The 16,110-nt window shown below is 42.3% G+C and overlaps 2 protein-coding genes across 2 annotated transcripts in view; both read right to left on the reverse strand.

Annotated features, from left to right (window-relative positions):
* Nucleotides 1-8,448, reverse strand: part of STAB2 (stabilin 2) — a 157,632-nt gene extending 149,184 nt beyond the window's left edge. The window contains 3 exon segments of the mRNA XM_032647269.1: nucleotides 1,747-1,862; nucleotides 4,333-4,466; nucleotides 8,371-8,448. Of these exon segments, the coding sequence (XP_032503160.1) occupies nucleotides 1,747-1,862; nucleotides 4,333-4,466; nucleotides 8,371-8,448 (328 nt within the window).
* Nucleotides 8,449-11,554: 3,106 nt separating this feature from the next.
* LOC116761135 (voltage-dependent anion-selective channel protein 3-like) overlaps nucleotides 11,555-16,110 on the reverse strand; it is a 65,240-nt gene continuing 60,684 nt past the window's right edge. Inside the window, 2 exon segments of the mRNA XM_032646920.1 lie at nucleotides 11,555-12,175; nucleotides 12,216-12,527. Coding sequence (XP_032502811.1) covers nucleotides 11,596-12,175; nucleotides 12,216-12,527 — 892 coding nt within the window. The 3' untranslated portion in view covers nucleotides 11,555-11,595.

The following is a 16,110-nucleotide window of genomic DNA, read 5'->3' on the forward strand; positions in this document are numbered from 1 at the left end:
AAGCCCACGCACTCTAGAGACCGTGTTCTGCAACAAGAGAAGCCACCGCAATGAGAAGCCTGTGCACTGCAACGAAGAGTAGCCCCCACTTGCCAGGACTAGAGAAAGCCCATGCACAGCAACAAAGACCCAACACAGCCAAAAATAATAAATAAATAAAAATAAATAAATTTATATAAAAAATAATAAAAAAATTAAAAAATGGTAAAAAATAAAATACAGAAAAAAAGAGAAATTAGAAACACGTTGGGGACTCTACCTCTCTCTCTCTCTCTTTTTTTTTTTTTTAAGACAAGTTATGCTCCAGGCAGTGGGACAGAGTAGAAAGAGAGCAGGCTTTGGTGCCAGGAAGCCCTGAACTTCAACTTGCTTTACTTACCAGCCCGAAGGAGACAGAGATCATCTTTAAATCAGATTCCTCATAGGAAAAATGGGGATAAAAAAGTCTAACTTAAAGTTTAGCTTTAAGAATTAAATCATTATATAGGCCAACTACTTCTCTATTACCTAATGTCAGCAATATGGAGTAAATGGATGCTATTATTCATTTAATCATTAGTTAAAGAAAACAGGAGGAGGGGCTTCCCTGGTGGCGCAGTGGTTGAGAGTCCGCCTGCCAATGCAGGGGACATGAGTTCGTGCCCCGGTCCGGGAGGATCCCGCATGCCGCGGAGCGGCTGGGCCCGTGAGCCATGGCCGCTGAGCCTGCGCGTCCGGAGCCTGTGTTCCGCAATGGGAGAGGCCGCAGTGGTGAGAGGCCCACGTACCGCAAAAACAAAACAAAACAGGAGGAAATATTATGCATATAATGCGGGCTCAACTATTTAGAAGCCATATGGAAAAAAAAAAGACGAAGGAAATAAGCCAAACTACTTATAGTTTTCTATGTGCAACAGAATACAGGTCACTATTTTTTCTTTCTTTAAACTTTTCTAAACTTTACAAGCTGTGTACAATTTGCTTATGATATTTTAACAAGAAAAACAAAGCAAAAGAGAAGTAATCTCTCCCTTTAAGTATTTAGATCCTTAAGGAGATGTTTTCATTACATCTTAGAAGATGGAAAACAAATGGTAAATTCATGATTAAAACACCTGATTTTTACTATCACTCCTGCCCCAAAAGGGATCTCACGTAATTTGCATGTCATATCAGGGACTTAGTCACTACTTGAGTGTTAACATCTTTAATCAGGATAGAAGTTCAATTTCAGCTGACAAATGCAATGTTTGACCAGAGGAGTCTAACTATACCATTGACTCAGGTTTGGTTAGTGGTTTTTCTTACAATGTGGAACCTGACCATTACAGAGTTTGATATGGCATCCTAAGACAAAGTTTTAGAAGAGTTAATGATTATCTTGGTTGCTAAACAATAACTACAGTCTTTGTGGTATTGTAATCCAATATCTTTTTAAAGAAAATTGTACTGAGGTTATAATAGCCCAGCAGTCTTACTTCCTCTCTATGGTCAATCATATTTTTTATAGAAATGGATATCCTTTCAATTGTCCCCTTTTCTGACTTGTAAAGGAATTGTCTTAAAGAGAGATCTCTAAATGGAGGAAAGCAGATATCGATATAAAAGCTGACAGAGCTAGAAAGATTTTCTACATATAAATGGAGATGGAAATTTCTACAAAAAGATGCTAACATTCTCTTTTATCAGGCTTCCTTCCTCTTGATTTTCTGTGAAATGAGACATTGAGAACCAAATACCATCAAAGGAAAGTGTTGTGACACTTACCCATGCAGTCTGGGCCCCAGTGGCCTGGACAGCAATGAGGCTGGAGATAGTCCTTCCTACAGATATGGCGGCATCCAGGGAGAGACAGCGAGTATGTTCTGACCTCAAAGGTGTACCTTGGAGGGTAAAGAGAGGACATTAACCCATAATTAGGGCAATGCAGTGAACTCTGGGCAGCGAGATTTCCACAGATTTTTATTTAGGTCTTTATACTTGCCTGTATTTTAAAATACGTAGATTGAGCACATTTTGCTTCCTAGGTAAAATAAAGCATGATCATGATTCATCTTTAATTTTAAGAAACATGAAAAAATCAGGGAAGGATGAAAATAAGGGTGAAATATCTAAAATGTTAGAAGTGAAGTTAGTAGATGAAAGAAATGATGCTAGGTTCTAGGCACATGCTAGAGGTGGGCTTCAGACTTGTCACTGAGTGTCCTAGCAGCCAATGCAAGAAGGGAAAGATCAAGAGTTTTGTGATGCACAGTACCTGGGGATTTAAAATAAACTGATCATTCAGGATTTGCACATTTTTTGCATATACCATAGATAGAAAATTTCTGTGAGAGGTGTTGTAATGTAGTGAGCAAAATTTGCCATGGTTTTCTTGATATAATCATGAGTTCCTTAGAACAGTTTTTGTACCACCAGCTGAGGAACAGTTCTGGAATAGCTAGTCTACAGAGGTTAAGTGCTTGTCTATTTACAGGGATCTCTGTATGGATGACTTATTCTAGGACTTGACTCCAGTGTATCTAAAGCCATGAATATCATTTCTTACTATTGGGCTGTTAAGAATAGTGTGACGGTGAGTTCAAGGTTGTACTCCTACACCAGTCCCTGAAATGTAGCTGATTCACCAAAAAGCTACTGGCTTTATGGGCAGTTGAGTTGGAGATAGAGTTGATGATTTCTTTGAAAGATTGAGCATATTGGCAGGGACATCTCTTTACAAAGAAGGGGACAGGGGGAGCCCAAAAGAGAAGCAAAATGTCCCCTCAAGAACCAGTCTTGGCATAGAAAACAAACTTATGGTTACCAAAGGGGAAAGTGGGAGGGGAGAGGATAAATTAGGAGTTTGGGATTAACAGGTACACACTACTATATATAAAATAGATAAATAATAAGGACCTACTGTATAGCACAGGGAACTATATTCAGTATCTTGTAATAAACTATAAGGGAAAAGAATATGAAAAAGAATATATATGTATATTTATAATTGAATCACTTTGCTGTACACCTGAAACTAACACAACATTGGAATTCAACTACAATTTTAAAAATTTATATAAAAACACCAGTCTTGGGTTTGTTTCAGCACAGCTGAATGACAGATCAAAGTTCTCAATTCTAAAACAGACAGCCTGAATGCAATAATCTTATCTGCTGTGCGTGTGGGAAGTGGGGGGAAGGTGGGGTGGGATACATAACCAAATACGCACTTTGGCCATGAAAATAAAAAATCAGTATAAAGAGTTCTCAGTAAAGTCCCCATATAATTTTAACCTTGAACCCCAAAGCTTTCTGATGTACTTCCTCAGGGAATCTGGTTACAAATGTGTGCCCACTTTGGTAACTAAGTGGTTAACTGCTGTATGTGCTTGCTAATTCCAGGCCAGGTAATGTTGGGAAACTTCTATTAAAAATGGTGACTTGGGGTTTTAGGGTATAGTACAGTCGCATTAAGCAAACGTGAATTTAAAACAGTGGGATCTAACAGTTAATGGTTTCATTTTATACAAAATTCTTCTAATTCTTCACCCCTGAATTAAAAACAAACTCATTGAGTACTGTCTAATTTTTGAATTAGTAGACTGAGTAAATTAAAATTTGTGTTTGCATTTGAGCTGCATGGCTGCACCCATGAGCTGGCGGGCAGAACTGCTTGTCATCCTTTGCAAGGATTAACCTTGAATTATGAGAGTTTTGAATCATAAGAGGGCTTCAAAAATGCTACACTCACATACAATGCAAGAAAACTATAATTCCTTTGTCTCCCTTCTTTGGGTTCTAATTAGTATCAGGGTACATAGCTAGTTTGTAAGGTGACTATCAGACCCAAGGCTTTTAACATGTTCTGACTAGAACCTTTTCCAAAGGAAACAAACCCCAGATTTTCAAAATAAAGAAGGGCAAGATGAAGGCAGAATATTTTGGTGCAATTTTGTATGAAAACATGAATTGTAATATATTTTTTAGACTCAAGGTCATAGTTGTAAGTTACTGAAGTTTGGGTTCAATGTAACCTTAGAGTAAGAGAAAATCATGGAAATGCTTCGTAGTTTTTTTTTTTTTTTTCCGGTACGCGGGCCTCTCACTCTTGGGGCCTCTCCTGTTGCAGAGCACAGGCTCCGGACGCGCAGGCTCAGTGGCCATGGCTCACGGGCCCAGCCGCTCCAGGGCATGTGGGATCCTCCCAGACCGCGGCACGAACCCGTATCCCCTACATCGGCAGGCGGCCTCTCAACCACTGCCCCACCAGGGAAGCCCGCTTTGTAGTTTTTGAATTGAGAGGTTTCAATTTGGATTCACAATCCTTTGTGTTCCAAGACTCCAGCACACATATTTTCTCATAATGAGTACCTGCAATCTCGGATCCCTACGGTGCCATTGGTAATCTTGGCGTAACCATCTGGGCATTTCATTCCAAAGTTGAGTGAGCAGGATTGGCACTCAGTCCTAATTGTAAGGAGAGACTTCTTATCACATCTTTTTGCCTGTGAAAACATTAAAAAAAAAATATCAAGTCCCATTAGCAGAGCCTGGGTTGGCCAATCTTCTCCACTAGCTTCATGTAAATGAAACGACAGGGATGGCAATGAGGTTGATTGGTAATGACTGGTGGGTCTTTCCATCTTATCTGCAAGGAGTGTTGGAATCAACAAGCAATGTCTACCACAGCTGTGGGCAGGGGAAGGTGCTGCTTATACCACCCATTTGCCTTAACTGATCTCAAGTCTGGATTCTAGCAAAGTAGAGCAATGTCACTATTTACACATATCCAAATGCAAAACCGGAAGCATACAGCAGGGTACACCTTTCAAATGGGCAATTGTAAGCCGGTTATTCAAGATCAATTGATCACAGATCAATAGGTCTCAAGAATATTCTTTCAGCATTAATTCCATAGGAATAGTCTAGTTTGGGTGCTAAATGCTGTGAAGCACACAGTCCCTGCTCCAAAGGTGTTTGCAATCTTTTGATGATAATCCAGCTAGAACGTGGGCTCCGTAAGAGCAGAGACTTTTTCCTGTCTTGTTCTCTGCTGTACTTTAAGCACCCAGAGCAGTGTGTAGCACATAGTAGTGCTTAGTAAATATTTGACTTTTTTTTAATAGATCTTTATTGGAGTTAATTGCTTCACAATACTGTGTTAGTTTCTGTTGTACAACAAAGTGAGTCAGCCATATGCATACGTATGTCCCCACATCCCCTCCCTCTTGCGTCTCCCTCCCACCCTCCCTATCCCACCACTCTAGGTCATCGCAAAGCACGGAGCTGATCTCCCTAGCTAACTACTTTACATTCGGTAGTGTATATATGTTGATGCTACTCTCACTTCGCCCCAGTTTCCCCCTCCCACCCCGTGTCCTCAAGTCCATTCTCTATGTCTACAACTTTAATTCCTGCCCTGCAGCTAGGTTCATCAGGGTTTTTTTTTTTTTTTAGATTCCAGATATATGCATTAGCATGTCATATTTGTTTTGCTCTTTCTTACTTACTTCACCCTGTATGACAGACTCTAGGTCCACCCACCTCATTACAAATAGCTCAATTTTGTTTCTTTTTAGGGCTGAGTAATATTCCATTGTATATATGTGCCACAGCTTCTTGGTCCATTCATCTGTCAATGGACATTTGAATGAATGACTTGTGGGAAATCACAGACACACTAGAAATAATCACTTGGCAACATCAGGTGGCAGAGAATTCACTGTTAAAATGAATGACACAGATACACTTTGGCCTCGTCTTCAGGATCCCTTGTGCGTGATCCTGTTGCTGATCCTTCATGGATATAATCCTCTTTCTCACGTTTCCTTCATCTCCCCATCAAGCTTAAGAAGCAGCAGCTTTGTACAACGAAGAGACACTGAACTTGAGGCTCAGAAGACCTAAGTTTAGAATCAACCTTTGTGGCTTGCTAAGCATACAGTCTTGAATGAATTCCTTACTTTTTGCCATCATCTGTAAAGGGGGGATATTAATAACCACCCTGCAGGTTATTGAGACCTGAGTGATATAACACGCGCAAATCACCTAGTCCAGTATCTAGAATATCATAGGCCATAAATGCTTGTTCCTGTGACATTTCTGTTCTTACCTGTGTTTGGCTTGTTGTCTCTCCTCATTGGAGTGTCCTTTCCCCTCCCCTTGGCTATCCACACCTCAACACCCTGTGTAACACCACGTCCACAAAACCACACTCATTTCTCTTCCTTTTCTCGACTTCTCCCTACGGCTGGACAGTGGAGCACATTCTGTTGTCTTTCTCTCCACTTAAAAATCCCTTGCTGGAGAGGACCACTTCTCCTATTTCTTTGTCATCCCACAGCTTATCCCCTGGGCCCAGCATTAGGTTACGGGTGGTGGGAAAATAACTACTTCTAAGTTCGTTGAAATATGTAAAGGCTGCCTAAGAAGAAAGCTTACATTTACAGGGCAACATATGTTATGCACACTTCCAAAGGCATCACCTTATTTGATCTTGACCACCCTAAAGACAAGTAGGGGAGGTATCGTCATTCTCATTTTAGTGGGGAGAAAACTGAGGTGGGGTTAGGTCCAGTGACTTGCCCAAGGTCACACTGTCAGTTAGTGGCCTTATGATTCCTTGATCAGTCATTGCTCTTCCCCATACTGTACAGTGGTATATAGAAAACAAAACCTGTTTTTACCGGCAGCTTTCATTTGGTGATCATTATGAACCAAAACAGCACTGGAATGTTCTTTGTGAAATAATAAAAGCCACTCTTAGGTATTGTTTGAATTAATCCCCTTTAATGGTTAGGGCATATCTGCACTTCTTTTAAGCAGGATTTTCTTTACATTAGGGTTTCCCATTGGATAAGTTTATGGGGTGACAGTACTTTCTCTTTTCTTAGTAAGCCAGAATACTCTCTCTTCAAGGAACCCCTTGATCTTCAAATTGTCCTTTTCCAATGGAAAGGCTCATTCTCTCTCTCATACAGTCCCGTCTAAAAAGTAAACTCAGCTTTAAAATCAGTCAAGGCCTGACTCGTGTACTAAAGCAAGTACTCAACAATGATGATGATGGTGGTGACGTGCATGATAATTACTGCTGTCTGTGGAGCAATGATGGGGAGAAACTGAGGCTTAGAGGGACCAAGTAACATGCTCAGGGCTCAACAGCTAGTAAGCCATGGAGCAGTGACTGGTCCTCAAATAGCTGTTAAACAAAGAAAAGCCCCAGTTCAAACTTGCCCCTATCTAACCTCATAGCTGGAGCACTTAACCCTTATGCCATCTTCCAATGTTTCAGTGAAAAACCTTATCAGAGTATAGCCAACTGGAGTAAAATTGGTGTTGATAAAAACGTGTCTGGCACAAAACAGATTCACAGACATAGGGAACAGAAATGTGGTTGCCAAGGGGGTGGGGGGATAGGGGAGGGATGGATTGGGAGCTTGGGATTGGCAGATGCAAACTATTCCATAGAGAATGGATAAATCACAAGGTCCTACTGTATGGCACAGAGACCTATACTCAGTATCTTGTGATAAACCGTAATGGAAAGGAATATGAAAAAAGAGTGTAGATATATGTAAAACTAATTGCCTTGCACAGATGCAGAATCATGTTTATGTTTTATTATTAATAGAGCAGAAATCCTATCTCGGGAAATACATTTTAAATAAATCACTCAGATTGCCTCTCACATACCTCCGCTTTATTTATTTTTAGTTTTGTCCGTGCAGCATGCAGGATCTTAGTTCCCCACCCAGGGATTGAACCCATGCCCCCTGCTGTGGAAGCATGGAGTCCTAACCACTGGACTGCCAGGGGAGTCCCTCACATACTCTCCTTTAGCCTGGACTTGCTGCAGAACTGGTATTGAACCTGCTATAGGATGACAACTCACGTGAGCCTGCTGGGCAGGCAGGAGTGCTGGTGTCATTCACAAGGACTAGCCATTCGACTGCCCTGGGTACTTCTGCTCAACTCGTGGTAGGTAGATGGATGGATTCCTGGCACATCTGGTGACACTGTGTTTCTCAATCAGTTATCACCCAACCTGGAATTCCCCAGAGCTCCTCTCTACTCAGCTCTCTACAGCCATTGTTATTTTCTACATTCAGAACGATGCAATGGGAGGTATTTATTAAAGCAAACCGACAAAAAGGATAGCAAAATCCACAATGGATAGAGGGATGTTAGCACTTAAATCAGAGATCCCAACAATGGCGTTTTAACACACGAATAGAACTGGGTTAGCACCCTTTCAGACAGATCCCCATTAGAATCCTATTCTCCACAAGCTTTCTATTTTGTGAAGTCCAGATAGTACCATTTACCTAGGACAATGTAGGAAAGCAAAAAAGTTTATGTACACAATCGTGAACGTAAACACATTTAAAAAAAACGCAAGTTTCATCTTACCTGCTCTGCAGTGTCAGGTAGGGAACAGAGATTTGGTGCCGCCAATCCAAGGAAAAGAAGTATTAAAATTTGTAGCATGGTGAGGAAATATTTGCTTCTTCTCCACGTCAGGCACCTGTCAGGACTATTTAGCTACATTAACTTAGTCTGATGAATGCCCAGTGAATTCTTTCTCATTTCAGTGTTTGCTTTTAAATCTCTTCCTCTCCTTTTCCTGGATTGAAACAGATGATCTGTGAGAACTGCCTCTAGACAGGAAAAATGGCCAATCTAGGGGTCGTGGTGAAATCGGCCACTCTCAACTGTATACACGTCTGGCTCAATGACAGGATATCCTCAAGGCGCTGAGGCAGAGACATGGTCCGGAATTTTTGTGCCTTATGAAACTCCCAAGAAAAAGCTCCTGCCTCCTTGTGCCCTGCCCATCCGCCTCTGGGTCCTGCCTACTTCTGGCCCCAGGCCCTGCCAACATTTACGCAGCCACACCATGGAAAACTGCAGGCCTCTCCCCCTGAATGCAAAGGTCTGAGCTTGCCATCAGGCAGTTTAAGCAGGGATGCCCATAAATGGGCACAGTTCCAGGCATGGAGGGGATGTTGCAGAAGGCCGGGTCCTTGACTTGGACGAGGATGGTGGCAAACTCTACCACAAAGAAATGTCTCTTTGCAGATGCCATTGGTTGGGTTTTTGACCCATCCTCTCCCCTATTCCAGGTCACTTCAGTAGCAAATAACTGAGTCTACAGATCTCATCTTACCCTTTGAGGCCCGGATCTAATGGCATCTCTTCCAGGAAGGCTTCCTGGCCTGCTCCTCCAATATCATCTTAGAGACCTTCCCAGCATTTTGCGCATCATTCTACGAAAGCCCAGTCCTATCCATCATAATTCTCTGGTCTATATGTCCGTCTCCTGTGCCCAGTTGTGAATTCCTTGCAGAGAGGGGCTAGCCTTCATCTTCTGTGTCCCCAGCAGCTTAGAGCAGAGACCTGCATTTGAAAGTAAGAAAAATAACAAGAGCCAACATTTGTTGAAAACTTACAATGTTAGACTTCTCCAAGGATTAACCTATTTAATCCTCATAATTCTTGGTGAAATAGGATTGTTCTCCCCATCTTATAGATGTGGCAACTGAGGCAGAGAGGTTAGGCAACAACTTTTCCAAGGTCACACAGCTAGTAGGTGAGGATCCAGTTTTCAAACTGGGTGACTCTAGATCCAGTATTGTTAACCACTACCCTCTACTGCTTAAAACAATAGCTAATGAATAAATGGCAGGTGGTGCTCCGGTCCCATTGACATGATAGAAAACTGTCAGGCCGAGTAACACAAAGGATAACATCTGTGCTTACCAACAAGACAGGCTTATGAGGGTATATCTCATGACACTGAGTTGATTGGGAGACTGGCAGTAAGAGACTATTTTTGGTTGAATAATCCTTACTCTGCAAAATCTTTCTCTCTGGATTTTTGAAATAACATTACATTATATTGATCAATAATCCAAGAAAATTCTGGTACAGATAAGCCCTTCAGAGGCTAACCCAGAGGTCTGAATGAGAAGACACCAGATGAGGAAGTCCTTACAATCCCTTGGTTCAGTGGATTTCAACCTCATTTAGAATTTTGGCGAAGCTTAATTTTTTTTTTTTTCCAATGTCTACCCTACTCCAGAACAATCAAATCAGTACGTCTGGGGGTGGGGCACAGAAATCTTATTTTTCAAAGCTTCCTAGGTGATTCCACTTGCACGGATGACTGCTGCTTAAGAAAAACATTTTATTGTGTGAAGTCAATGAGATCGAGGTTAATCTGTTATAGCAGCTGTGTTACCTTAACCAATATGTGAAGGAAAAGAATTGGAAGCTTTTTTCTGATTGTTTTCTCTCTGAAGAACATGGGTAAGTGTCTAGGTCTTGGAATGGGTTAGATTCCTGGAGGGGGGAGAATGAACCATACTTGCATTTCCTAAATAGTTGTGGAAGATGCTGCAGGGGTGCTGGGGAAGAATTCTATCAGATAATTTGGAAAACCCTGCCTCTGCCGTCCCTTTCTTAGGGATTGACCATGCTCATTAGCTCATTAAAGGTTCTGAGACATGCCTCAGTAAAACATAAGGTAACAAAACCAAACAAAAACAGTTCAACTTTGCTTAAAGCAGTATTTTCCAGAACTTTTAGACCAAGAGATGTTTTCTCTTTGCAAACTAACCTTAGCACCTCCAGATCTATGTTCTATTGCTCTTGCCTAGGGAAATACTATCCTAGATTTTAGCAGGTTGAATGTTCCATTTTTAAGTTACGAGGATGTAGAAGTTAGCTTGCCAGTGGCCATGGGGATTCCGCAGTTCAGGACCCGTTCGTAGACTTTATCTATTAGTTGCACTAGAAACATTTCTAAATCCGTGGATTTGTTTAGAAATTGAATAGTTTTATTTCTGTGAGGCTCATTCGATTGCTATGAACAGAGGTTCTTCAGGTTATTTCAAATCCCTACCACTGCCTCCCTGCAATGAACAAGTGCTTAAAATGGTGCCTAGCACATAGTGGGTGCTCAACCATTCTTAATATTATTATTAGAATATGCTAATGTCGTAGACAACAGCTACACAAATCTACACCCTTAGCCCAGTGTAGCTGTGAGGCAGCTCTGGATTTCCTCTCTCCCGGGTTGACGCAGTTCTGCTGATCTGTGTGTCCCTCACGGGGTGGGACGTCGTTTTCTCTACTGTGGTCCATACTCCTTTTCGCTGATTGTCATAGTTTGTCTCTTAACCATTCAAAGTTGTTTTCAGACAACTATTTTCTTTTTCCCAAATGTGTTGGGTTTATTTTACTCTGATGCAAAACCAAAGATTCCACTACCGCACAGAGACCAATACATTACAAGGTCATGAAAAAGTGGTGCAGGACGTGTGGACAACCAGAGGGTCAGGTCATCTCCTTTGTAACATGACACTACACTGTCGCTGAGCCACACATGGAAAATAACACTGCGGGACTGAACTGAAATGTGGCACGAACATGACAACTTCCGGGCATGCCTTCAAGCACCTCCCTTAGGATGGACTCGATATCTGGGCTTCAGTGTGGGGAGGATTACAGTTCTTTGGAAGAATAAAAAGTTCACACTTTTGAAACTTCACAGAAGAATTTTAAGGCCAAAACATAGTGGGTTCATTTCTCTCCACCTCCAGGGACAAAGCTGATGCTTTATTCAAAACCACATTAAGCTTCTAGTTCAAATCCCAGCCCAACCTTGTGTCCTCCTGCACTGAAGTTCTTTCCATGGATGAGAGCTGACAGGGTCAGTTTCACTCCTGGTTGAAGGGCCTGAGTACAACCCAGTCCAATCAGGCTGGCATTATTCACTTTAGCAGATAGAGAAGTTCTACAATCCAGCTTGTACTTAGCAGCGATGCCGAAACGTGTGTTGTTCCTGCCTGCTGTCCACGCGAGGTTTATTGATGTTTCAATCTTCTTGTTCACCTTCTGGTAGATCCACCCTCCAAATTCAATGCCATCATACATGTGAGTATGCAGCTGGTAGTCTGCGGCCCTGTAACCCAGGGTGAAATTATTCTGTGACAGTTTCAATTTGGCTGTGTCTAAACTCATCTGATAGCCAGCAAGCCAACCTTCAAAGGCCAACACAGCCCAGCCATAGATGGTTTGTCCAGAAAAATCTATACCAACATTATTGCCAAGACTGAAACACTCCTGTTTATAGGAGGCCTTCAGTTTCCCACTCTTCTTTCCTGTGTTTGGGACAAATATGGTATCGAGAGTCAGTTTCAACCCTTGAGTTGAACTTATGCCTTGAGTTGAATGAACTCGATTTGAGTTTCAATTTATTCTCCAAAGAGATTTCTGTCCCCAAAGTATTGTCTGTGTTCTACTTTGGGGTGAAGGTCAGCCCGTAGTTACAAATCTTGTATTTGGTTTCTAGGTTGCCTAATGCTTTCCCTGTAACAGTGTGAGCATGACCAGAAGTAGAAAATTCCACTCCACTACATAATTTGGTTCTCAGATCTATTTTGACCATGCTAAACCCATATCCTTTGCTGAAGACATCCTTGGCAGACTCTCCTAGGTCACAGTAAGACGGCGTGTTACACGTATCTCTGACGGGATGGCCCGTCCGCTCCGCCAGGGCACCGCTGAAGCCAGACGAGGATTTTAAATCAACAATACGACACAGGTAGTTTGTTCTCTCCAATATCCCCTATTACGCTGCACTTAAGACCTGGGAATGGCTTTCCCCGCCCAGGGCTGCCCTCCTGCTCTCTCATTGCTTCCTCCTTATGTCCCCCTCGACTAGTACCCACCTCCTTTGCCCCCGCGATCTGTACTCAGCGGTGACAACATGAGAGGTCAGCGTTTCCTCTTGGGTGAGAGGATTAATTTCCTGATTGGAATGTGGAGGCTTTTCCCATATTGGAAAAGGCAAAAGAGGGGCTGGGACACTTCCTGGGTAATACTGTTATGCATCCCCTATGGCTATAGCATTCTGAGTCGTCAGTGGTCCTTTCTCTACATCATGCCAGCTACCGAGACTTTAGTCCTTGGTCACTTGGACTAATAAAGCATTTCACGTGTGCCCTGACCAGCATTCCAAGGAGGGAGAATCACCATCCTCGCCATCACCAACATTAGCGTCCCCATCATCACCATCACAAACACACACATACCTTTCACACGTGCCAGACATTCTAAACTTTTAACTCAATCTTCACCGCAAGCCTAGGACGGAGGTACGAGTGTCATATACTATCCCCATTTTGCATATGAGACAGAGGCAGACAGAGGTTTACTCACTTGTCCAAGGTCACAAGGCTAGTAAGTGGTGGAGTGGGGACTTGAACCCAGGCAGTGTGAAGCCACTGGTTGATACTGAAGCATCATCTCCAGGAACTGCTTTGGATCTTGAATCTTGAACAAGATATTTCCGGACCTTGTGAGACGGCCAATGGGTCAAAGCTTATGCTTCTGAAGTAGAACAAACCTAACTGTTTACTGGGGAATCAATTGTATCTTTTGCTTTGCAGGGGAATAAAAAAGGCCAGAAATTGATATCTAAGGTGAGTTTTCTGGTCAAGATTTATTTTTCATTCTCCCTGCAATTTTTGCTAGACTAAGGAAGAAAGAGAGCTCGGAACAGCAGCTACCTATTGGTCTCTCTTGAGCAGCTATCTAGAGAATTGAAAAAGTTGCTTCACGTAGGTTCAACAAATCCAAGAACTCCTAAAATTTTTCCAAATGAAGATGGTGCCTTGGGAAGTAAAAACTCAGAAAAGGGAAAACAATACTACATCCCTGAAAACTTTCAGCATGAGAAATCGTTACCGAACCAGGTTCGACTTGCTCGCTGCACAGCAAGCCAAAAAACGCTAACGCTGAGGTTTGCAGCGAAGAGAGGGCTTACTCACGAGGCAACCAAACGAGGAAACTGGAGAACAAACTTCAAATCCACCTCCGCGAAGGCAAGCGGCTCCGGGGTATCTACGGAACAACTAATAAAGAAGCAGGACTGTCTGAGGCGTGGGGAGCGTGAGGAAAGTGATTGGAAAAGGGGTGGTAATTGACATTCTGCGCAGGTGTAACTAGGCTACAGGCCTCCGCAAGTTCGAAAGGTCACTGGGCGGACACTCGCGCATGCCCAGTTGGAGGGTCGGTGGTCTTAACAGGTTTTTACCAGCTCAGCTCGAACTAGACGCAGCTGACTTCAAGCTCCTGAAGACGACTCAGGTAAACATCTTATCGTTTACGCTATATGCAGCTTGGAGGACTTGTGAGTATTTTGCAGCAACAATTAAAACGACCTTGATTAGTGAAGGCAGATAACAGGTGAAATGGATTTAACTAATGATTACCCACGGTTTCAAAATCGGAGAGAACTAGCTGGAAATGTGGTCCTTGATAACATTTAAATTCAGGCCGAGGTGGAACAAACAGAACTAACAAAACAGACTTTCAGAATCTCAATTCATAATTTCAAGTAGCATTAAAGGTAGTCTCCCAGGAGAAGAGATGTATTTTTCTGCCCTAGCTTGTGGATTTTATGCTGAGTAGGCATTTTCAGTGGAATCCAGTTTTATTATAGGAATAGCTTGCTGTTGATTCCTCTCGATATTCTTTTTGTGTACTAATTGGGTAGAATTCTTGGCACCTGAAACATCTTGGCCAGAGCACAATATAGTTTCTTCTCTCCTTCATATCTTATGTCAACATTGAAACAATTTGATAGCTGTTTATATTCCAGATATAGAAATTACTAAAAAGAAACCCACATTCTTCTGTTTTTGTTTTTTTTTTAAAGCTCTTTCTTGTACCCATCTGCTGAGCAATGTTGAATTCTTTTTTTTCTTTGCCCTTCTCCTTTCTCTACTTTGGGTAAGAATAGCTTCCACTTTTCTAAATCAAAGGACTTAACAAGCTAAACTGAGAGTAGCCTGTAGTTTAATATCATGGTTTGAAATAACGTCTTTAAAAAGTCTTCAAGTAAAAATCTAAGTAATATTTTATTTGGCTTGATTTATATAGGTAGTTGTCCCGAATACTCCCTAATACCTTTGATTGTATAGACACATGTTGTGTTAACAGGATGATTTTTTTTTTTCTTTAGTTGCCATCACACTGTAAATTTCACTCATTCTTTCATTCATTCAACAGACATTTATGGAATGCCAAACACTATACTGGGCTCTGAGGACACAGAAGTGGGTAAGTAACATTGCCTCGTGCATTATAACTTCCACCATACTTTTGCACATATTATCTTAAATTTTATTACAACCTTGGGAAATAGACTGGGTAAAAGGTGATATCTTGATTTGGTAGATATGAAAATGGAGGCCTAAAGGAATTGAGTGATTTATTCAGTGTCAGTAAGTTAGCATGAGCTAGTAACAGATGCCCGGTAATCTTACTCTAATCGTGTGCGTTGCCTGTTATGATAGACCACCATTCTGATAGCTGATGCCTAAGCTGATGAATGGATTATCTGTGGTTCGTCTAATTCAGTCATTAAAATGCTAAACTGAATTTAGTCCTGTCTACTTGTTGTCACATGAGACAAGGTCATGACCACCAGAAGTCCTGAAGAGCAAATATAAAGGAATACGGTTGTGATTCATACAACTACAGGCATACTTGGGCCAGAACTGAAGTGTCACCGATTCCAGATGGTCCATTCCGTGATCTACTGGTCTTGTTGTCCATGGCATAGCATGACATGGGCAAATTGGATGGATTGTAAAAGGACTTAGCCATGCTTCAGGACCAGGTACCACACCAGCTCTACAGAGCACGTGGTGGAGCACACACCTGCCAGGTATGCCTCTCCCTTCATGACTTGTCCGGGAAAAATCTTCCCCTAAAGAGCCACTTGATTAACTCCTTCATTTCCTTCAAGCCTTTGTTCAAATCCACCCTCTCCATGAGACGTATGCAGACTACTGTACCGAAAGCTCCCACCCTGCTACTCCTGCTTCTTCTTATCCTTATCTTTTTCTTTTTTTTCTGTACGTGGGCCTCTCACTGTTGTGGCCTCTCCCGTTGCAGAGCACAGGCTCCGGATGCGCAGGCTCAGCGGCCATGGCTCACGGGCCCAGCCGCTCCGTGGCATGTGGGATCGTCCCAGACCGGGGCACAAACCCGTGTCCCCTGCATCGGCAGGCGGACTCTCAACCACTGCGCCACCAGGGAAGCCCTTATCCTTATCTTTTTCTATCTCCCTGGCAT

This window comes from Phocoena sinus, chromosome 10, assembly GCF_008692025.1.
Source record: "Phocoena sinus isolate mPhoSin1 chromosome 10, mPhoSin1.pri, whole genome shotgun sequence".
Taxonomy (NCBI): Eukaryota; Metazoa; Chordata; class Mammalia; order Artiodactyla; family Phocoenidae; genus Phocoena; species Phocoena sinus.